At 41.9% G+C, this 23,523-nt stretch overlaps 1 protein-coding gene and 1 long non-coding RNA gene across 3 annotated transcripts in view; one reads left to right on the forward strand and one right to left on the reverse strand.

The window, feature by feature from the left end:
• Positions 1-338, reverse strand: part of LOC115271178 — a 9,301-nt gene extending 8,963 nt beyond the window's left edge. The window contains exon 1 of the long non-coding RNA XR_003899780.1: positions 269-338. This is a non-coding gene — a long non-coding RNA (uncharacterized LOC115271178). The remainder of the gene's footprint in view (positions 1-268) is intronic.
• Positions 1-23,523, forward strand: part of TRAPPC13 (trafficking protein particle complex 13) — a 45,753-nt gene that overhangs the window by 8,857 nt on the left and 13,373 nt on the right. For both annotated transcript variants that reach the window (XM_024209382.3, XM_024209383.3), the window contains exons 2-9: positions 271-339; positions 2,165-2,264; positions 3,412-3,496; positions 6,543-6,670; positions 6,910-6,982; positions 12,991-13,035; positions 17,434-17,451; positions 19,844-19,977. In XM_024209382.3, coding sequence (XP_024065150.1) covers positions 271-339; positions 2,165-2,264; positions 3,412-3,496; positions 6,543-6,670; positions 6,910-6,982; positions 12,991-13,035; positions 17,434-17,451; positions 19,844-19,977 — 652 coding nt within the window. The remainder of the gene's footprint in view (positions 1-270; positions 340-2,164; positions 2,265-3,411; positions 3,497-6,542; positions 6,671-6,909; positions 6,983-12,990; positions 13,036-17,433; positions 17,452-19,843; positions 19,978-23,523) is intronic.

Consider the following 23,523-nt stretch of genomic DNA (forward strand, 5'->3'; position numbering starts at 1 on the left):
GCGTTATATCGGGGTAGAGGTGTACAAGAAATCAATTGTATGCAATGACCTAGATCCCTATTAAACTTTAACTCCATACTGACCAAGAATATTCACCAGGAAGTGCTGGTAATGTGATAGTTTGAAAGAGGGTGATACAATCAGACTTCAAAACAAGAAAATGAAAAATGTGGTGGTTTGTTTTTGTTTTTTACTAAAACTACTAAATATTTTTGGATCTTTTAAATACTATGTTTGCATTAACTTTTCCTTTCCTTTCTGAATTCACAGTGATGAGGTTAACCAAACCTACGTTATTCACCAATATTCCAGTGACTTGTGAAGAGAGAGACTTGCCAGGTATATGATGATCTCCTGATAATTAATTAATTATTGTTTATATATCATCAGAGGTGTTCAGTTGCTCTACTTAACACATTTTTTAAAAGAAAAGCAGTTTCATCCCCTGAGGAGTTACAATCTAATGAATACAGAACACAAAAAAGGATGAAAAGGGTGGATGGTACTAGAAAGGCAAAGACATCTGAGAACGTTTAGACTAATTTAGTAAGCAACATAAATTGGAGTTTCATCCTGACACACAAAAGCAAAAAGGATTAAAGCCGCCCAGAATGCGCATCTGAGACTTCTACACCACACCTCTGCAGTCAGAGAGGTTACAATGTATTATATGAAGTAAACATTCCCCTTGTAATGGCCATAAAAAATTAGCAAAGTTCACCACCACAGTTCTCACTCCAAGGCTTTGGAAGCTTGGTGGACAACCTATAAACATGTGCCCTAAAAATCTGAGGAATTAGGAAAATCATCAAAAACAGTTTCCACTGGGTGTTGTGTTTTGAGATGATTGTATATGGAGGGAAGGTTTCAGAGAACCAAATGCACACTGGGGAGAAAATAGAAGCATGGAATTACCGTCCATATCTGGAGACCAGGCATTCTGTATTACTCCCTCATTACAGCCATTAGTTTACCCAGCACTCTATTTCAATGGGCAGTTGAGAATGATTTTTCAGGACTTGTTGCCTTGATGAATTCCCTTGTCTTTTGGTGTTAGCACAGCCTTCAAAGTTCTCCCCTTGAAATTGCTGGGTTCTCCCCAGTTATTGACTATATTCTAGAGGCCAGCCAAGGTGGAGAGAGAGGTGCCATGCAGCCTAAAGATTTTTTTTCCCCCTCCCCATCCCAGCAACTGTCATTCTCCTTCCCGCATCTCCTTCCAGTGCAATGGCAATGTACCTTCAAAAACACATATCAGGATAAAAAGACAAAATAAAGAAAGTTGTATAGGAATGTAAATAGAGTAAAGTAAAGAAGGATAAATGGGTCAGCTATTTCTGATATGCTGTGCAGTAGGTCTCATGCAGGCAGAATTCCGATTGAGATTAATGTTTATCCTGAGATATGTTTTTGGGATTGAGCCCTTCTGTGTATCTGTTGACTGAATTATTAAACACAACAGGTGGAATTTTCAGAAATTCTCACTGTGTTAAGGGGAGTAGAGTTAGACCAACACTGAATGCTTTTGAAAATTCCAGCTAACTTGTATTACCTCAGTGAGGAAAATATAACACAGACAAGTCAGTTCTCAAAGCCTTGGTCACTCAGAATTTTTTTTTAATGTATCTATAGCTATTCAGGCAAAATCCAGTTTTGCTTGCTTTTCATTCTCTAAGGAAGCATGATATTTTATGTAAGATTGAAAGATTATATTTTTGCTGAATTAATATACGAGATGAAACTGGTGCTACATCTAATATGAAAGACTGAGCAGTATTAAGATCAGTGTATAATGATTATGATAGCTTTTGCTGCTGCAGGTGCCTTTTTATTTATAACTTAATTTTACAAAATCACAAAGTTCCTAATCTGCACACCCTGTTCAAGAACTAACAAACAAAACTCTACTAATGCTTAGAATTTAGCATGAGTGTAATTCAAGAAGCAATAAAGAGTTTAACATGAAACTATTCAATCTGTCCTTTATTCTGGGGTCACTAAAGGAAAATAATTTAAATTAAGCAGTCAGAATATCAATAACATTCAAAAGCAGCACTGTCTTATCAATTTCCAAATACATAGGAAGTAAACATGTCATTTATATGTAGGCAAGGATCTAGTTTATGCAAATATTTTTGACCTATGCCATTATATATTATTACAGGAGATCTGTTGAATCAACTCATGAAAGATGACCCTTCCACTGTAAAAGGAGCAGAAACTTTAATGCTAGGAGAAATGTTGACTTTGCCTCAGAACTTTGGGTAAGAATCAAATAAGCAACTGTAAGGTATGAAGATTATTGCTACACGAATCCTGGAACTTGGATTATTTGTGCTTATTAGCTCCCTTTCCTTTTTTTACAAATATACATTGCAGCATTTCGGTGATGACTGAGGATAACTTGTTTGTTTCATTAATAACAGGAAATTATTTATGAAGTATAAACACACAGTACTGGTGTAATATAGCCTGAATGTATTCTGCCATACGTACCTGCCTCTCTGTGTAATAGGGTCTAGGGGAGACAGTAGACAGCATGGCACTGTGTAGTGCCCTGCAGTATGTGCAGCAATTTTTAACTTCCAGGTGAAATATAACCCTTTATAGCAGACAGTCCCTTAGTAATGTGCCTGCATTAGAGAAATTTACATTCATGTACACACCCCTAAGATATGCTGCACCAACGAAAAGCAGGATTTATACCAACACAGTTTACTCCAGTGATTTACTTTATTAAGTTGCACAGGTGTAAGCCTCACTTTAAACTGGTGCAGTGCACATACATTTAAGGTTTTAAGGGACCACCTCTGTATATCTCATTGCAGGACTGGAACTTTAGTTTAACAGCTATCACTGAGATTGTCATTTTCAAGTAGAAATCTGACGTGATCGTTTGTTTGTTTGTTTATTTATTTATTTACTTATTTATTTTGGATAGTTAAAATTAAAAAAATTGTGTATAATAGGAAATTGCTAGGGTATTTTTAGGGCCAGATTTTCCAGACATTTACGTATGTGAGTAACTTTATTCATACATGCAGTTCCATTGGCCTTGATTACAACAGGCACTGCAAAATTTCCCACTATTACTACGTCTGGTTCAGCTCCGCTAGTGGTAACAACGTTGGGATTCCTAGAGTAGAGAGAGGTTGCTGCAAGGAATTAGAGCACAGTGTCAATTAGACATGTTCTGAGCAGGGTTAGATGAGACAGTTTTTAAAATGCCAGTGGCCCATCTGTGATCAGATTCTTGATATTGCTAGCACTGATGGAACTGAACTGGTCATAGCATAGACAAGATCATTATAGAATTTTAAAATAAAACATTTACAATAATTAAAGATGGACTCTAATGGATTTGACTTGTTGAGAATCACATTGTTAAAAAGTACTATTTTCTTTGAACAGAAATATATTTCTGGGAGAGACCTTTTCCAGTTACATTAGCGTACATAATGACAGTAACCAAGTTGTCAAGGATATATTGGTAAAGGTATGTGAAAAGATATATCTATTTTTTGGATTTATAAAATGTGTCAAATCCATATTATCTGGTGCATTTTTAACATAATACACAGCATGTATTAAGAAATAACCATTAAAAGGTTTCCCAGCACAGGGGGGAAAAAAACTCAGGTAGTCTGGAATGGAAAAAGTTCCTAACTGTCAGGGTGGTTAAACACTGGAATAAATTGCCTAGGGAGGTTGTGGAATCTCCATCTCTGGAGATATTTAAGAGTAGGTTAGATAAATGTCTATCAGGGATGGTCTAGACAGTATTTGGTCCTGCCATGCGGGCAGGGGACTGGACTCGATGACCTCTCGAGGTCCCTTCCAGTCCTAGAATCTATGAATCTATAAATCATAAAGAGCTTTAGAGGACAAAATTAAAGTTAGGATTGCATCCAGAAGCAAATGGGAAGAAAGTCTTTGTAGTATTAGTGTGGCATGATTTTCACAGCTAAGACCAGCAGGAACTGTATTCTGCACTAGCTCTAGCTTCCCGAATGGTCCTCAAAGACTGTCCCAATTAAAGCATACATATCTCTGAAATTATTTACATAGCCAAAGACTAGTATGCCACTCACTGAAATCTAAATTGTCTTTATTTTTAACCATAGCAAGTATGGAAAAGCTTACATAGAAGCATTGCAAACCATGCAGTATTCTGTTTCTTAAGTACAGATGAAAGATTGAAAATGGTTCAAAATTATTAAAATGCCTGTCTCTTTCATCTTAGTGTGTGCAATAATTAGCTGGATGAAATCTTGTTGTGGGTTGAGTTAAAACCTCCATTGAGATTGATAGATGTGAACTCACCCTTCATTTAACATATCTGTAAACATAAGCCCCCACCAAAGACAAGAGGAGTATGTGTTTCCACCAAGGAGCTTTTGCTGAGTATTGTTTTCAGGAGTGGGGGAGTAGGCAGAACAGACAAAAGACAGAGAGGGAGACAGCTGGAAGGCGCAATTGAAAGCACAAGGGCAGACCCTGGGAGAAACCTGGGGAGAGGTTTTTGGGTCAGGGGGGTAGGCTGAAAAGAGTGTTCTTGGTGATGTGAGCAAAAGAAGCTGTTTCCTTCTATTTGATTGCTTCTGCATTCAGAGACATGTACGTTCTTTGTTAATAAACAAAACTGCATCAAAGAAATATCTGACTGTCACCAATTTCTCTTCCTAACTGAAGCGTTGTACTAGACCCTAAATCAGACATAGGCAAACTACGGTCCGCGGGCCACATTTGGCCCGCTGGACTGTCCTGTCCAGCCCCTGAGCTCCCGGCCGACCCCTCCCCTGCAGCCACACCGCCGCGTAGGCCGCACTCTGGCCCGCCGCTCCTGCTGGGCAGCGCAGCTGGCTCTGGCCGGGTGTTGCGGCTGCGAACTCCTGCTGCTGGTAAGGGGGCGGGGAGCGGGGGGGTTGGGTAAGGGAGCTGGAGTCCTGGGGGCAGTCAGGGAGGAGGGGGCGGTTGGATGGGGTGGAGGTTCTGGGGGGGCGATCAGGGGATGGGGAACAGGGAGGGTTGGGAGTCGGAGTCCCAGGGGGCCTGTCAGGAGGCGGGGATGTGGATAGGGGTCGGGAGGGCAGTCAGGGGACAGGGAGGAGGGGGGGTTGGATAAGGGGGTGGGATCCCGGGGGCAGTTGGGGTGGGGGGTCCCAGGAAGGGGTGGGCAGGGGATGAGGAGCAGAGGGCGGTTGGATAGGGAGTGGGAGTCCCGGGGGGGGGGGGGGGGGGGGGGGGGGGGGGGGGGGGGGGGGGGGGGGGTGGGGGGGGGGGGGGGGGGGGGGGGGGGGGGGGGGGGGGGGGGGGGGGGCCAGGCTGTTTGGGGAGGCACGGCTTTCTCTACCCAGCCCTCCATACAGTTGCGCAACCCCGATGTGGCCCTCGGGCCAAAAAGTTTGCCCACTCCTGCCCTAAATATTTGGCCAGCTTCTCTGGTCAAAAGGGGCAACAATATATACTTAACACACTTAGCAAGGTTAGTGGTGATTCTCCATTACTAGCAATTTTTAAATCAAAATTGGATGTTTCTCTAAAAGACATGCTCTGGGAATTATTTTGGGGAAGTTCTGTGGCCTGTGCTATACAGGAGGTCAGACTAGACTACATGATCACAGTGGACCCTTCTGGCCTTGAAAGATCTATGAATATATATATCAAATGGAAAGTCCACTTCAAATGAGTATAACCTCAGCAAGTAATAACTGCTCTCATATTGAACAAACATGGGCTAAAATCTGAATCATGGAAGCCCTCTACATTTGGAATTATTTTTGAAGCCAGTGGCAGTGCTGTGAGGCAAGGCCATACAGAAGCAGACCTTCTGTATGTGTACTGAATATTATCCTTGGCTTTGAAAAGCTATATATTATATATATTAGTTCTATTGCAGGTATAAATGCATTTAGTCAATCTATAACCAAATAAAATATATTTTCTGGTATTCACACATTCCCAACCTTTTCATTTATCAGCATTTAAGGGGGAAAAAACTTCTGTACTATAACACTACTCATGCCATGGATCTAATTATGCTGCAGAAGAAAAACTGTTGGGCCATAAATAGAAATGGTAACTAAGATCTAGTACGTAGTGCTTCTCTTCTCCCCTCCCCACCCTTTTTTTTGGGTCCCTTTTCAATACTGCACTTATTAGACAACAATAGAACACAGTCACTCTTAAAACAATATGGGCTTGCTGTCCTAATTCAGGCAAAATTGTCATTGCTTGCAGGCTCCACAGGTCATTCTCATGCATTAATGTTGCTGTAAATATTGCATGAGTTGTCTTTTACATTCCAATTAATTAAAATAACATGTAATGTACGTGCCTGTGTCTGAAGACAGATTTTTTTTAAAAAGACTTTAAAAAGTAGATTCATTTCTGGCCATCTGGCTTTCATAGTATCCTGTAGATTATTTGAATTAAATGTAGTGCCTCACAAGATATGTTTTGGTTGTTTTTGTAATGCTTTGCTCTTTAGACACACTGATGACTTGACAGCATTGTAACCTGTGTTGTTTTTCAATTCCAAGGCTGATCTTCAGACAAGTTCTCAGCGATTAAATCTTTCAGCTTCCAGTGCTGCAGTGGCAGAACTTAAATCTGACTGTTGCATTGATGATGTTATTCACCATGAAGTAAAGGAAATAGGAACACACATGTAAGGTTTTATATCTCCTCCTGACTTAGGCATTTTCTTACACATATCCCTGAAATTATTTACATAGCAAAAGACTAGCATGACACTGACTGAAATCTAAATTGCCTTTATTTTTAACCATAGCAAGTATGATAAAGCTTACATGGAAGCATTGCACACATGCATTGTTCTGGTTCTTCTTAAGTACAAACAAAAGATTGAAATTTGTTCAAAACTATTAAAATGCCTGTCTCTTTCAGCTTAGTATGTGCAGTAAGTTATACTACACAGACAGGAGAGAAGATGTACTTCAGAAAGTTCTTCAAATTCCAGGTACTGTGCATAAGAATATGCAGTGTCTGTAGCTAACAGGTACTGTTTGTTTACTTTCAGGACTTGAAATCTAAAAAATGTATTCACTTTTTTATTGAAAATAGACATATAGAATAGTCTGTTTAACATAATATGTCTTTAGGGCTGGTATATAGTGTTGTAGAACTTGCTTTTATAGGACATTTAACAAATGCAGAAAAATATTCAGTGCTATGAGATACAGGCTTTTTTTATGGGTGATGGAGTTCAGTATTGTCCCACCTTTTAGAATTTTTTCAGTGTTGGTTTTTTTACAATGTAATTTCCTATGTTTTCAAGTATGTAAAAGGTTGTTACAAGAAGGAGGGAGAAATATTGTTCTTCTTAACCTCTGAGGATAGGACAAGAAGTAATGGGCTTAAATTGCAGCAAGGGAGGTTTAGGTTGGACATCAGGAAAAACTTCCTAACTGTCAGGGTGGTTAAGCACTGAAATAAATTGCCTAGGGAGGTTGTGGAATCTCCATCATTGGAGATTTTTAAGAGCAGGTTAGACAAACACCTGTCAGGATTGGTCTAGATCGGGGTAGGCAAACTTTTTGGCCTGAGGTCCACATCTGGGTATGGAAATTGTATGGTGGGCCATGAATGCTCATGAAATTGGGGCTGGGGTGCAGGAGGGGGTGAGGGCTCTGGCTGGGGGTGCGGGCTCTGGGGTGGGGCCAGAAATAAGGAGTTCAGGGGGCAGGGCCCTCTGGGCTGGGGCAGGGGGTTGGAGTGCAGGAGGGGGGTCAGAGGTGCAGGCTCCGGGCAGCGCTTACCTCAAGCAGCTCCTGGAAGCAGTGGCATGTCCTCCCTCCAGCTTCTATGTGGATGTGCAGCCAGGCGGCTCTGCGCGCTGCCCCATACTCAGGCACTGCCCCTGCAGCTCCCATTAGCCGCAGTTCCCAGCCAGTGGGGGTGGCGCTTGGGGCAGAGACAGCGCGCGTAGCCCCCTGGCTGCCCCTAAATGTAGGAGCTGGAGAGGGGACATGCTGCTGCTGCTTCCGGGAGCCTCGGCACAGGCGTGGCTGGAGCGCAGGAGCAGGGCAAGCCCCAGACCCTGCTCCCCAGCAGGAGCTCAAGGGCCAGATTAAACTGGCTGGAGGGCTGGGTGTGGCCTGCGGACACTAGTTTGCCCACCCCGGTCTAGATAATACTTAGTCCTGCCATAAGTGCAGGGGACTGGACTAGATGACCTCTCAAGGTCCAGTCCTATGATTCTATGTTTTAAAAAAAAAGAATGTCAAAAGAACATTGTTAAGGTTGCAAAGTCAAGCACTCAGTAGTTAAGAAATGCCAAATTAAGGTTGCACTGGCAAACTTAATTCTGGCATTTCCTAACTCTTGAGTGCTTAACTTTACAACCTGAATAATGTTCTTGGGGTTTTAAAAAAGAAAACTGGCAAAAAACAAATGGGTCATTCCACCACACAGACCTGTGCCACTTGAGCTAATGGAGTAACGGATAGCAGTAAATTGTCATCCTCCATGTGGGCTAGCACTGGAGGAAGATGAGACACTTTGCCAGTGTGTTTCACAGATGTTTGTTGAGAGGAGAGGAATGGTAAGATTTAGGAATCTTGGGTTCCATTACACGCTCTGGAGGACTGTAGTGAGCACAGACTCTTCTGCCTATTTCCCCTAAGTTTTGACCCCTTCTATCGCATCCCTTCCAACATGTCCCAGTCCTCTCTTCCCCAGTCCCATTTTCCTTGTCTGCCCAGCCCAGTTTCCAATCCTTTGGCTTCTCATTCCAGTCCTGGTCTCTTTGCCCAACCATTCCCAGTCCCACCCCTACGTCCACCCCACTTGTCCTGAGACTCCTTGCCCAGCCAGTCTCCCCTCCTCCCAGCCCTTGTCAAGTCTCTCTTCTCTAACCCACACCCATGTTCTCTATCTCTCCTGGCTTCATTTCTCTATTCTTAATTCAACTTCAGCAATTCCCGCCATCCCAGCTTTGTCTGTCTCCTTGTCCAACCAGTCCCATTCCTCCTCGCCCTCAATGCTGGTTCCTCATTAGATCTCTCTCCCTCCCTCCCCACTTACCCCACTGATTACTAGTCCCAGTCTCTCTCTGGTTCTTTGTCCGATCTCAATCCCCCACTGTTTCCCTCCCTGGCTCCCATTCCTAATCTCCTTGCCCAGCCAGTCCCTGTCTTCCCCCAGTCCCAATTCCCAATCTCAGTGCTCCCTTCCCTTGCCTTCCTCCAGGCCCAGTCTCTCCAGCTCCTTGTCTAAGTTTACTCCGGCTCACCTCCCAGAAGGCTCTGGACCCTTTTGGATTCAAATTGGGCAGCTTTCTCTTCGTCATTGCCTGAGTGCCAACAGGGGTGTCGTTGAGAGCACAGGAGTGAGAGGCTGCCTGCATTTAGCATAGGGGCCTGGGCCTGGGCCTGGTACAGCACGGCATGGCATGGCCTTGAACAGCCCAGAGCTGCAATTGCAGGGAACATCCTACTCCACCCCAGGCAGGAACATGTCCACTGTGGACAGAATCTTCTGAGATCTTAGCTACTAAGTCTCCATTGATCATGTGCAAACTGCAATTCTTTTTCCAAAGATAACTTGACTAAATTTGGATTTCAAGTCCCCTGCTCCAAACGTTGTTGATATTTTTGAACATGGGAAAAATAACGTATTTTTCTCTAACTTGGTCTTGGAAATGGCTGAAACATTTTTGGTAAAATTTTCCAGAAAAAAATTCTGCCTGAAGAAGAAAACCACCATCTAATATTTCACCTTGAATGGTTAAAGTTTGTAAAAGTTATAACTAACTGAAAAGAACGTGTTAAAATGGGAAATATCGGGCAACTTTAATAATAGGCTGCCCAGCCTATAATATATTAAATGTATACTCTTTCCATTGACAAATAGTTAACTCTTTCCCTTATTTTTGTTTGTTTGTTTTTCATGGACCTGTTGTTACCATGATAGGTTGAAAACAACCACATTTCGAACCCCAACCCAAATTATGAATGTCTGTCTGTTAATTGCAACAAAGAGAGGGAGCATTGGAATACATTGGTGTGTTGTGGGGGTTTTTTTGCAGGGGGAGGTGCTGTTTTTATTGTGTGTGTATTCAGTCACGTTTGTTTGTTAGTTAGTTACATGGAAAATGAAGGACTCTTGGTATTAGACCACCAGAAAGAAGTTACAAAATTTAGAAGTCCTTGGGAGCCAAAAAATCTTACCGCATTATAGGTGAAACTGCATTATATTGAACTTGCTTTGATCCACCGGAGTGCCCAGCCCTGCCCCCCCGGAGCACTGCTTTGCCGCGTTATATCCGAATGTGTGTTGTATCGGGTCGCGTTATATCTAGGTAGAGGTGAAGTCTGAAGAAACTGGTGTGAGCTCATTCACCTCAGTCATTTAAAATAGGACTGGTGAATATATTGAAAGAAATAAAACTGACTAGTTTCTGGAAATGTAGTAATTACCTCATAGGTCTTTTCTGTCTTTGATTTTCTGGTTCTGTTGATAGTTACAGTATTTTTAAGGTAAGTAAAATTTGATCAGAAAAACTTTGAGAGGTGTCGATTGATTGTTAAATAAAGTAGAATAGGAAGAGGTCTTGACACCAAAACTAGCCATCCAGGGTAGAAGAAAAAGAAAATGCACATAGGTAGTCAGCTACTGTAAATAATAAAACATTCCTCTATTGTCCTATATTTTGGGATTTTTAGATGGGGGAGAAAGGGGAAATTGCCAACATTTGCATAAAAGAAAACACATTTTACAGCAAAGAGAGGGGGATCTGCAAACAAGGTAGTGACACATCAGCTGTATGTAATTAGTTGCTGTCTTAGTTTTTCCTCATTTAAATACACACAACTGTTACAAATCTATTGATGATTAAAATACATTCTTAAGTTTTAATAATCACAGCTATTTTATACACAGCAATCAGAGATCACATACCTCAATTAAAAATATAAATATCAAAAACACAAACATTAAAAAGCCACACACTATTTGCTTTACATATGATATACCCATCAAAATGAACATCCAGCTTGGAATTTAAATATGCTCCTCAGGCCTTGTAGGATATATAGGGAGACACAGGATATATAGAGAGACTATTTTATGATCATGAAAAGATGGTAGAAACTTGTAATGTTGCAGAAACACCAACTTCACCTAACTTCTGCTGTTGACGGGCGTCTTCAGGGCTTCATTAGGAACATGTGGAATAATTTGAGGAATTAATTGCTCCCAGGACATATTGTGAGAAGCAGTGATAGTTCTATAGTTAAAGGTTTGTATCTGTGTTCCAACAGTGTATATAAGGCTCAAGAAACACGCACATTTCTCAGTATCCAAAGCATGAGCTATCGAAGAGCACTTTAAAACAGAAGGTAGCATGTTGACTTTACTGTGTAAAAATAGCTTAATAATCAAAGTGTAATATGTGACATTTTTAATACGTATTGGAATGCCCTGACATGATCCTAGGATATTTTAATGGGCATAAATATATGGGTATAATCTGTGAGCTATGTTGGTATCTGTTTTTTTTTTTTTTTCTTTTTTTTTCTTAACTAATTGGCTATGCCTACAAGATACCTGGGAATTTCAGACGTGATACTTTTATGTTTTATAACTCTGCTATAAAGAATTTGAGCTGGGTTGGCTCTAGGTTTTCTTGTGTAAACATGGCACTAATGGTAGAAAATATATTTATGTAATACGGAGTCCTTATAAGCAACAGTATGTGGAGAGAATTATAAGGGAATTCAGGGAGATAGTATCTGAACACATGCAAACAATAAAAAATGTGATATAAATGATCTAATAGTAAGATATTATGTAGAGAAACTTGCAAGCAACCCACATAGTTTAAGATTTATGGGTACTGAGAAAGATGATAGCCCTGGGTTAATTGGGTGAAATCTTTAAAAACAAGAATAATTTCAAAGCAGCTTATACATAATGGTGTTGACAAAGAATTAGATTGTGACCATTTTCTGAATAAATTCTGGGATTTCTAGCTGATTTTATAATATCACAAAATTTTACAACTATATCAATTGAAAGTTGTTTTTTTTTTTTTTTAATAATTTTATGTAATACAAAATTCTCAAAACTCTGCTTAAAAGAAGTAAATCTTTTTCTTGCTCTCTTTGGCCTCAATTGGAGAGCAGATATAAATTCTGTGCTTGAATTCATCAACTGATGTGAACTAGGATGAAATATAACTTCACAAGCAAACTGTGTATGGTTTGATATGAAATTTACATAACATTTGTGGGTTTTGGCACTAGTAATTTGTATCTTTCTTTATTGAGGAGTGTGTCTTCTGATTGTGTATATAATGGCTCATCTTATGTGGTTAAAATGCTCGTTAGCTTGTTTCTAATAGTCTTCACTGCAGATGTAACAGTTGTTTTTTAAATTAGAAGGCTGAGCCAGAAATTGTTTGATTAGTTAATCGCATACAGCTGATATTTCATTGCTTTGTTTGTACTTAGTATTTAAGTTCCTAGGCAAGCTGCATTTGCTGTAAAACTCTGGGGGAAATTTGATGCAAATCTATCTTACATTTTTGTTTCTTCAAAACAAAAAAAAACATTTTTTGAATAGGGGAGAAGAATGTATCATTGTTTTAAAGAGACTGATCAACTGCGTAAACTAGATTTTTCTCCCAGTGTAAGAGGACTTTTTCTTATATGAAAGCATTTTCCAACATCTTGTCAAATTATTCATGCATTTAGCAAAGCAGTGAAGTATGTAGCTAAGAAGCGATTGTGCACAAGAGTAGTGCTGCATCTCTTAACTGGAAGAATCCTAGGAGCTAGCTCTTATGCATTACATTAACATATGTTGTTTTCCTGCTAGATCAGAAAGAAAAACATTTTTATGATTTGAGTAGATATCTCAATATTTAAAAACCTAAGAAATAACAGTTTAAATCACTATCTTTTTTTAATAATGGCAGAGAAATCTGAGAGAGCCCTCTTTAATCTGTATTCTTTTTTCAATCAGGTTCTCAAACCACTAGATGTGAAAACAAAGTTCTATAATGCTGAGGTAAGTGTAATTTTACTTACTGCATAGCAAATAGTGTTAAGGTTAAATATGAAAAGTTTCTTTTAAATATATGTAGTACCTTGAGGTGCTAGTTGTACCAGCCTTGTTTATATCTTCTATGAAAAAAGACTAATTTACTTTGATTTCACCCTTTTGTTACAACAAGCTAGACATGGATCGTCCATTTCATCATCCATTTTCAATGTTGGGGTGAGAAGGGGAGAAATAAGTTCAGATTTAAGGAATGTTTGTTTTTGATCCAGTAACAATATGCGCATATACTGCTTTCTCCTTACGAAGTTTAATAACTGCAATCACAATTGTCTGTATTTCTGTTTTGTAATAAATATTTTAAGGCTGACTGGGAGAGTACTGTTTAAACTGCCATAAAGAGGATTAATTGTGCTCCGTATCAAAGTACTAATTTGGCTGGCTTCAGGAAAATTTTGTTTAGCTCTAATGTGAATGTGGTTTTTCTGAAAGTAAATGTCTTATATCTGTGTCATTTATATAATAAGTACATGCACAAAGCACTTCAAAGATATAAGACATTATATAAGTGCTACATATTTGTATGTACTTTTAGATTTTTATGCTTTTAATTAGAGACTTATAGAAGATCTTACTTTTTTTATTTATGACTATGGGCACTGGAAACTTTTTTTGCAAATGGAATTTCAGTGTATTCTGTAGATCTAGGGATTTCCCTGTGAATTTTTGTATTTTCTACATTTTCTGCAGAATTTAATCTTCCGTGGTAACGTTTAGGAATAGAATACAAGACATGTAGCCAGGAAATCTGGCTTCTGTTCCCAGCTTCACCCTTTATTTGCTGTATGGTGTTGGGCAAGTCACTTAATTTCTTCTTAATATTCCCTACCTCTGACATGAATTTAGTACTATGCTCAAAGCAATGTTGTACAGATAATTAATGCTTGTAAAGTGTTTCAAGATCTTCTGTTGCAAGGTGGGTGTTACTTTATTTAGTAACTCAAACATAATTTAACTATTTCTTTGCTGATCATTTCATCAGAAACATCCACCTAATGTGCTTGTCTCATCCACTGGCTCTCAACCTTTCCAGACTACTGTACCCCTTTCAGGAGTCTGAATTATCTTGCGTACCCCCAAGTTACACCTCACTTAAAAACTACTTGCTTACAAAATCAGGCATAAAAATACAAAAGTGTCACTACACACTATTACTGGAAAAAATGGCTTACTTTCTCATTTTTACCATATAATTATAAATCAATCAGAATATAAATATTATACGTACATTTTGGTGTATAGTAAATGGAGCAGTATAAACAAGTCATTGTCAGTATGAAATTTTAGTTTGCACTGACTTTACTAGTGCTTTTTATGTAGCCTGTTGTAAAACTAGGCAAATATCTAGATGAGTTGATGTAACCTCCCCCCCCCCCCCCCGGAAGACCTTTGTGTACTACCACAGGTACGTACGCCTGGTTGAGAACCACTGGTCTAATCTGAGGGGAGTCATTTGAAAGGAAATTCCACAAGAATAAAGTTGAAGATACTTACTTTATTCATTTTAGGACCTAAGCATAGGATGAAGGAAGGGGGTGGGAGGAACTGAAATACACAGAGCTAGAGAAGATTCCTTCCCCCCACCCACACACACACGCGCGCACACAAAAAAACCCCCTCTGCATGAAACTTATTTAAACTATTTTGCTAACATATAGAGTCCTTAAATGTATTTATTCATATGTACTGTGAGTGGATTTGATTAAAGAAAACTGTAGACTTTCTAGAGGTGTAATCATGCACACTGATACCTAAAAGCTGCAAACAAGATCAGGGCTCCATTGTGCCAGGCACTGTACATACACGTACTAAGAGACAGTCCTTGTCCCAAAGAGCTGGCCGTCTAAATGAACAAGACAGATAAATGGCAGGGGAAGGGAAGGATTATTCTTCCTGTTTTACAGATGGGCACCTGAGGCACAAAGATTGTCTTCTTGCCAAGGTCTCACAGGAAGTCTGTGGCTGTTTGCCCTGAGCTGCCAATGAATAGCACACTAATTACTAGGTTTTTACTCAGATTAAAATTCAGAAAAGATGTATAAAAAGTTGAAACTGAATTAAAGTTTTAAAAGTCGTCTTAAAGTATATGATTAAATTTAATCTAATCTTGCAAGGCTGAGTCCTTCTACTTTAACTAAACTCTCTAGGAGTGAGGTATTTAAACAGTATCAGAATCTGAGTGGGTAAAATGGATTATTTCAGAGAACTGGGATTATCTTTTAATTTCCAGTGACAAGAGTATTTACAGTATACTCTTGCAAGGCAAATATTTCTGCCATTAGTAAAGTAAAGTTCCCCAGGCGGCAAAATAAATGCTTCTACTTTGTATCGTGGATTTACTATTGCTTCAGTAGCAGTATTCCAGTTGGAAAGAGCACAGGGGTAAGCCATGGATCTCTGTGAACAAAAGTGTCATCTAACTCCATAAGTGGAATGTCCTATTGTCCTGAAATACCCTCGTGAAGAATGGAAACCGAATCTCTACAGTAAATTTTTAAAGAGCAGGTATTTTTTTCTGAATTACATGAGAATATAAAAAACTTCTTAAATCTGAACCCTTATATTAAGTGTTAGCTAGGACCAGTTATTTTTAAGGCCCACTAACAAATCGCTGAAAATATGGGTCTGCAATAAAAATACTGAATTACCATAGGATGGTATAACTATTACAGCCTTCCAAAATTCTGTTTGCCCACTTGTCTAGGGGAAGGGGGAAAATGTTAACAGGTGAGTGAAATATCTTCCTTTCCCCCTCATTCCACTATTATCTATCAATCCATCCATCCATCATAATCATGGTAAAAGGTGGCCAAGTAGATTTGGTGCTTGAGCTGGTAAATTTTTAAAGAGTGTTGCAAGGCTGTTATAATACATTCTGTTCTATCTGTCCAGGAATTCAGACAGCTTTGTTATCATAGTATGTGACCACGCTGTATCTATCTGAATAAATGGAATCATTTCAATAAGAAAACTTTGTGAATAAAAAGTCCAAATTTATTAAGAATTTTGTTTGCATAGCAAATACAATTAATGGATTTGTCTGGTTTGTAATTTCATTTATTAAAGTATAATTAGCACTGCTGTTTGTGATAATTGGAAAGCCAAAACAAAATGAAGAGCTATCAAAAGCAATTCTTTGGTTGGAAGTTCCATGTAGTATTACATTAATAGCAACATTGTTGGAAGGATGAAATCTGAAGCCTTCTCATTGTGAAGAAAGGAAAATGATCCTTGGGTATAAGAGAGAGCTACAAATAAGTTATTTTATATGTATATAAGGTCTAGTAATTAAAAGTTTTAAAGGGTGACTAACTTGCTAAATTACTGCAAATGGAATATTACCTATTCATAAGGTCTCCCGCTAAAGAGACTGGATTACCACTCTCCAATAAAAAGTTATGAGAGTTATAAAAACATGTTTCCTGTTGAGACAAGAGAAAAGGTAATATGTAAAGTCTTTGTTTGTATTGCAGTAGCACCAACAGTCCCAAATCAGGATCAGAACCAGGATTTGTTACTTCTTATAAATGAATAGGAAGACATTATCCCTTGGAATTTTAGGGCCTGAACCAGCACCCAGTGAAGTGAGTGGAAAGGTTCTCATGGGCTTTGGATCAGGCCTGAAGGATCCTGGTCCTGCAAACACTGCAGTCATTTGAGTACAAGTACTCTCTTGCCTAAGTATTTGCTGCACTGGGCCTTTTTAAAAAAAAAAAAAAAAAAGCCTTACAGTTGCAATTAGCCTTGTTGAGGAACCTGTCTGTAGTAATAGGCTTTTCCTGGGAACTTGCTATTCTGAGTTTTGCCATTGCTAACTGTAGGTAATGAGTATTTTGCTAGCATATATCACATTTTTCCTGGCCTTTATATATGAACAGTTCCATTCTTCTGGAAAGATGACAAGGATCATCATCCATCTCAGAAAAAAATCGCAATATGGATTTACACTAGGGATAAACTTGGCCAGTTCAGTCTTGCCAAAGGACTAACCACCTTTGATTTCATTAGCTTATCCCACCATACCTTTATCTGTAGCTCACTCACCTTATACTCAGAACCTATCCCATATTGGATTTGTTCTTCAGCATTCAGAAAAATTAGAGGCATAATTATAAGCAATGCTAGTTAACTATTTAACAATACTACTTGTACCTTGTTAGAGATATAGTTGTCATATGTTTGTATCTGTTTTTATTTACATTCCTCTCACTAATGCTGTCTTGTTTAGAAGGAACAAAAAATGCAGAAATGCATTTTGTTTGAAAGTTAGTTATCCTCCTTTTTCTTTAACATTTAACCCTAATTTCTCTAATACTGTCTTTTTTTTTTTTTTTATTTTCCCATTAGAGTGACCTCAGTTCTGTGGTAATTTTTATTTATTTTTTTATAAATATGTATGCTTATTTAAAGTGTCTTCTATTTGTCTCTGTGCCTGTTAAGACTATTTATTTTAAAAACATAATGGAAAAGCAATGTTCTGCATAAAATTAACTGATACTTTCACATCCATTCTTTTTTAATATATGCAGCTATATATATAATCCTTTAAAAATGTTAGCTCTTTCTTTAATACCCATTGTTGAAACCAAAAGTTGAGACTTTTTTGGAATGGTCATTCTACAAATTATTTTACCATAATTTTAGCAGGCATATGTATTTATCTCTTCTTTTTTTTTAATTTTATTTTTTAACTAGACAAAGAGATTTGTAATGGTTTCTTTCATGTTTGGGGAAACTGAGTTTAATCCCTTTTTACATTTTTACTTTCGGGAGAATGTAGAACAGTAGTAATCAACTGTTTCCAATATCTAAATTCAGCTACAAGATTACCTTCTTGTTTAAGCTGTAATAGATCCTTCCCTATTTGCAGCAGGTGGAGACAGTGGGTTTCAGGAGAGAGCACCAAATGTCTTCTATCCTCCTTCATGCTAGTTAGAACTATGCTTTCAAACTTTTGATTGCATGCAGTGATGATTTAGTATGGTATTTCTGCAGTATTATTTTACTTCAAGGGTTAAGGTGTGCATTGTGTTAAAATGAACTGAATTCCTTTATAAGCACTTGAATTTAACCATATTATTAAAACTAATCCGCCTTGGCCTTATTAAACTAACTTGCTTTTTCATTATGCTGTTTTTTTCTTTTCCCCTTCAACATAGCTCTTTCTAAATTTTTGCTGATGGTTGCTGCATTAAAAATAACTGATGTGATATTTGGGTAAATGGAGATTTTAAGCAATGGATTTATGGGATGGATATATAAAAATTTGTTTGTTTCAAACAGTAACAGTTTGTCCATAGAGATACTTGGATGATAATTTAAATTGACACACACTATATTAATTGAGAAATGTTAGTTACGAGGACAGCATTTTACTTGAATCCCTCTCCACCTTCTCCCACAAGTGTAGGACCTGTCCATAACATGTGGATTTGGTGGGCTTTCATTACTGTACGTATACTGTTACCATTCCTCAGTTTGCATTTAAAAAATTTTTAGGACATAATGGAGGTCTCCAATGCCCTTCCATGCTTCTGCTTTTAATATAGCATCTTTTGAGGGTAAATCATAGGAGAATGTTTATCCCATTTTGTCTGCTTTAATTTACATGCAAGACCCTATTTGCATAACATAAAATGAAACTTATTTGCAGACAATCAGAAAAGTAAAAAAACAAACAAAAAAACCCCTATAAACATAAGAGAGAAAATATGTACCCTTTCCCTAATCCTAACAAGGGGCCCAGATTATTTCCTGCTGAAATCAACGTTGACTTTAGTTGGTGCAGGATTGGTCCTTAACTAATTACAAAAGGAATTTCTTTTCAGTTCTCCCAATGCTTTCTGCCTCTGATAACCTGGACTTTCCAGCAATTATTTTAGTCTTAAGACTTTAGAACTCCAAGGTGTTGTCACCTATGTGGGACTCTAAAGGAGCCATAAATATACACACACTCCCAGTTCCTTGTTTTCTATGCTGAAGGGTAAACCCAACCTTCCTTGGTGACAGACAACCTCCATCTGAACTCGCACAGTTGAAACTGTGTGGAGGCTGATTTCCATTCTAGAACACCTTACATGTACCATTCTTGGACATGAACACTAAAGGAGACCTGATGTTTCTCATAGAATTTTTGGAGATAGAGTGCCAATGATAGGATGGATTTACATAATGTTAATAACTGTTGTATGATGTTGCTGAACAAGGGAGGAGATTGGATTGCTTTGTAGCTAGTACATTTCAATGTCCTTTTAAAGTAATACTAGAAGCTTAGAGCATATACCTAATCTCTTGTATTTCAGTTCAATAAATAAACTACCTGTATTAAATATTCTTGTAATATTTATTTTTCTTGTACTTAGCTTGATGCACCAGTAATTTGGCATGGCATGTCTTTTATGTGCATTGCAATTCCCTAACTTCAAAAACTTCAAAAATTATCTTAGATAAAACCTAAGTTGTTGCTGACTTGAAGAAGGCCTTGAGAAGTAATAATTCAAAACCTTTTAAAAGAATAGGTGATAGAATGTAGTACAGTATCCCACATCCATTGTTTGGCAAGATAAATTAACTAACGCTTTTGCTCCCATTAATTGTATTGGGATGGAGATTTTTTTCTTGCATTAATTACTGTAGCTTTGATTTGCAGGCATGAACTAATCACATTTGTGATTTAATATTTTTCAAACAATAAGACACTGCACTTTATTTACAATCCTAGTAACATTTTTATAAACTTGGTCCTCTGCTTTTTCAGACAGATGAAGTATTTCTGGAAGCTCAGATTCAGAATATTACAACCTCTCCGATGTTTATGGAGAAGGTTTCATTAGAGCCATCTATTATGTACAACGTAGCAGAACTAAATACTGTCAACAAAGCTGGGGAAAGGTAAGGAAAAATTCAGAGAGAAGCTCCTGTTTGACTCAAATTACTATATTAAATATAATTTTCTTAAAATAAAAGTATAAAATTAGCATAATGTTAGTAGTCTATAGCTCAGTTGGCAGTACTCAACTCTCCTTTGGGGAACTAAAGAATTGAGCCCCTACTCTGACATGTAGAGCTAGGAGTGGGAAAGGGTACAACAGTTCTTCTTCGAGTGCTTGCTCATATCCATTCCAGTTAGGTGTGCGCGCGCCGCGTGCACGATCGTCGGAAGATTTTTGCCCTAGCAACCCCGGTGGGTCGGCTGTGGAGCCCCCTAGAGTGGCGCCGTTATGGCGCTGGATATATACCCCAGCCGACCCAGCGCCCCCTCAGTTCCTTCTTACCGCCCCTGACGGTCGTTGGAACTGTGGAGCGCGGCATAGCTGATCTCCACTCTCCCTAGCTTTCTCATTTTCATTAGTGTAGATAGTTGTATATAGTTGTTATAGTCCTTTAGATAGTTAATTGTTAGTTTTTTGTTTAGTTGTAAATAGTTAGCGGGGGTTTAGGGGGTTGTCTTCCCCCTTTTCCCCCCGGCGCGCAGCCGGGCTCATGCCCAAGGCTCCTGGCTTTAAGCCGTGCGCGTCCTGCGGGAAGCACATGCCAACAAGCGACCCGCATAGCTCCTGCTTGAAGTGCCTTGGGGAGGCCCATCCCGCAGATAAGTGCCCTATCTGCAAGGCCTTCAAGCCGAGGACGAGGAAGGAGCGAGACTTCAGGCTCCGACAGCTCCTGATGGAGGCGGCTCTGAGTCCGGACCCTCCTTCGGTGCGCAGCGTCCCGGCACCGAGCACTTCGGTGCACAGCACCCCGGCACCGAGCGCCTCCGTGCGCAGCGCCCCGGCGGCTCCGACCGGCGCGAAGGATAAGCCACGGCACCGACCGACGTCGGCACCGCGCCCGCCTCAGGAGCCTCGGCGCCGATCGCTGTCTCCGGGCCACAAGAAGGTCCGCAAGACCCAGGACAAGACTGCGCCGAAGACGCCGGCTCCCTCGGTGCCGGGGGTAGAGCCGCGTCCGCCGTTGGACCGCCCACAACAGGCGGCCCCACCGTTGACTCCGGCACCGAGGCCGTCGAGTCCGGTGCGGACTGTTTCCCCACCTAGGTTGGTGGTGGAACCTTGTCTCCCGTCCACCCCGGAGACATTTGCAACGGCACGGGACCTGATTGCCTTTACCGAACCGGGCCCGTCACACCTCCCGGCACCGGCTGCTCCGCGACAGCTGCAGTCCAGGGGCAAGCCTGCCCTGCTGCGCCCGCCGTCTCCATCCCCAGACTTGCGGCGCCGTTCGAGGTCCAGGAGCACGTCCCGACGCCGCTCGGAGTCCCGGCGCCGAATGTCACCTCGGCACCGGTCGTACTCGCGGCACCGATCACCTTCACGACGCCGTTCCAGATCCCGGCACCGTCGTGACGACCGGCACCGCTCGGGCTCAAGGAGGAGCTCCCGGCACCGGTATGAGCGCCGCTCGGGCTCGAGAGGCCGCTCCCGGTACCGGGCCTCCTCGAGATCTTCGTCCCGCTCCAGATCGGGCTCTCGGCACCGAAGAGACTACCGGCACCGATCCCGATCTAGATCTCGGCACCGTTCCCCGGCACCGGGCAGGGACAGATCGCCCTACGACCGGCACCGTTCGGCACCGTACCATCCGGTACCGGTGTCGGTGCGCTCGGCACCGCCGTGGCCATCGAGGTCGGCGTCCCGTTCCTCGGAGGCGGAGGCCACCCACCTGGAGGAGACAGCGGAGGACCCGGCGCAAGCTCCTGCGCATTGGTCCTTCTGGACACCGTGGGCCTACCACCAGGCGCAAGGCGCCCCTCCTTCTGCGTCCCGCTCGGCACGCTCCGAGCCCAGAGCCCCAGAGGCCACCATCTCCCGCCCCCCTCCAGGTGGTATGGAGGCGCCGGTGCCCACTCCGGTGGGGGCCCTGGTCCCAGGGGCTTCTGACGCTCAACAGGAACAACTGGAGCAGGAACCACCCTTGGACCCCTTGCCACCGGGGGGATCTTCCTCCTCCTCCCCCGATGAGGCGGTAGCGGGCACATCCGCCATGGGTCCGCCTCCTATTGACCTGCGAGCGCACCAGGACCTCTTGCGAAGGGTGGCGCGCAATATGGACCTCCAAATTGAGGAGATCGTGGAGGTTCACGACCCCATTGTAAATATCCTGTCAGCGGACGCTCCCTCTCGAGTGGCGCTACCGTTGATCCCGACCATTCAGGCTAATGCCACCACCATCTGGCAGACCCCAGCCTCGATTCCACCCACGGCCAGAGGAGTGGAGCGGAAGTACTTTGTCCCCTCCAAAGACCATGAATATCTGTATACCCATCCTCAGCCGTGCTCACTGGTGGTATCATCGGTGAATGCACGGGAGCGCCATGGCCAGCAGGCCGCTGCGCCCAAGTCGAAGGACGCTAAGCGCTTCGACTTGTTCGGACGCAAGGTCTATTCGGCGGGGGGGCTCCAACTCCGAGCGGCCAACCAGCAGGCGCTCCTGAGCCGCTACTCCTTCAACTCCTGGTCCTCGATGGGGAAATTTAAGGAGCTGGTTCCCCAGGAGTCGAGGGAGGAGTTTGGGGCTTTGGTAGAGGAGGGTATGCGGGTGGCGCGCACCTCCTTACAAGCCTCGCTAGACATTGCAGACTCGGCAGCTAGGACCCTGGCGTCGGGGATAGCCATGCGGCGACTCTCCTGGCTCCAGGTCTCTGGCTTGCCACCAGAGCTACAGCAGACGCTACAAGATCTGCCGTTTGAGGGACAGGGACTCTTTTCAGAGAAGACTGACGCGAGGCTCCAAAACCTCAAGGACTCGCGGACAATGATGCGCTCCCTGGGGATGCATGTCCCGGGGCCTCAGCGCAGACCCTTCCGGCCACCGCCACAGAGATTTTACCCTCCCCCGCCGCGTCCTAGACAGGACTTTGCCAGGCGGCGGGGTCGAGGGGGCAGGCGGAGGTCGACCGGCCCTCAACCTGGTCAAAACCAGGGACAGCCTAGGCCACCTTCAGGGCCTAGGCAAAACTTTTGAAGGTGCGGTCGAGGACGGCACCTCGGCCTGTATCCAGGATCCTACTCCTCCCTTCCGGGATCGCCTCTCCCGCTTCCACCGTGCTTGGTCCCTTATAACCTCGGACCGCTGGGTCCTTCGCACGGTGGAGAGGGGATACGCCCTCCAATTTTCCTCGCCCCCCCCCCTCCCACTCCCCCTCCCCGTCCCTCTTCAGGGACCCCTCTCACGAGCAACTCCTTACACAGGAGGTTTTTGGGCTCCTCTCTTTGGGGGCCATAGAGGAGGTTCCATCGGAGCTAAGGGGCAGGGGGTTTTACTCCCGCTACTTCCTGATCCCCAAGTCAAAAGGGGGTCTACGGCCCATCTTGGACTTGCGCGGACTCAACAAATTCATAGTAAAGTTGAAGTTCCGCATGGTTTCATTGGGGACCATCATCCCTTCACTGGATCCTGGAGACTGGTTCGCCGCCCTCGACATGAAGGACGCTTATT

Source organism: Terrapene carolina, unplaced genomic scaffold, assembly GCF_002925995.2.
Source record: "Terrapene carolina triunguis isolate 2854851 unplaced genomic scaffold, T_m_triunguis-2.0 Scaffold69, whole genome shotgun sequence".
In the NCBI taxonomy this organism is placed as follows: domain Eukaryota; kingdom Metazoa; phylum Chordata; order Testudines; family Emydidae; genus Terrapene; species Terrapene triunguis.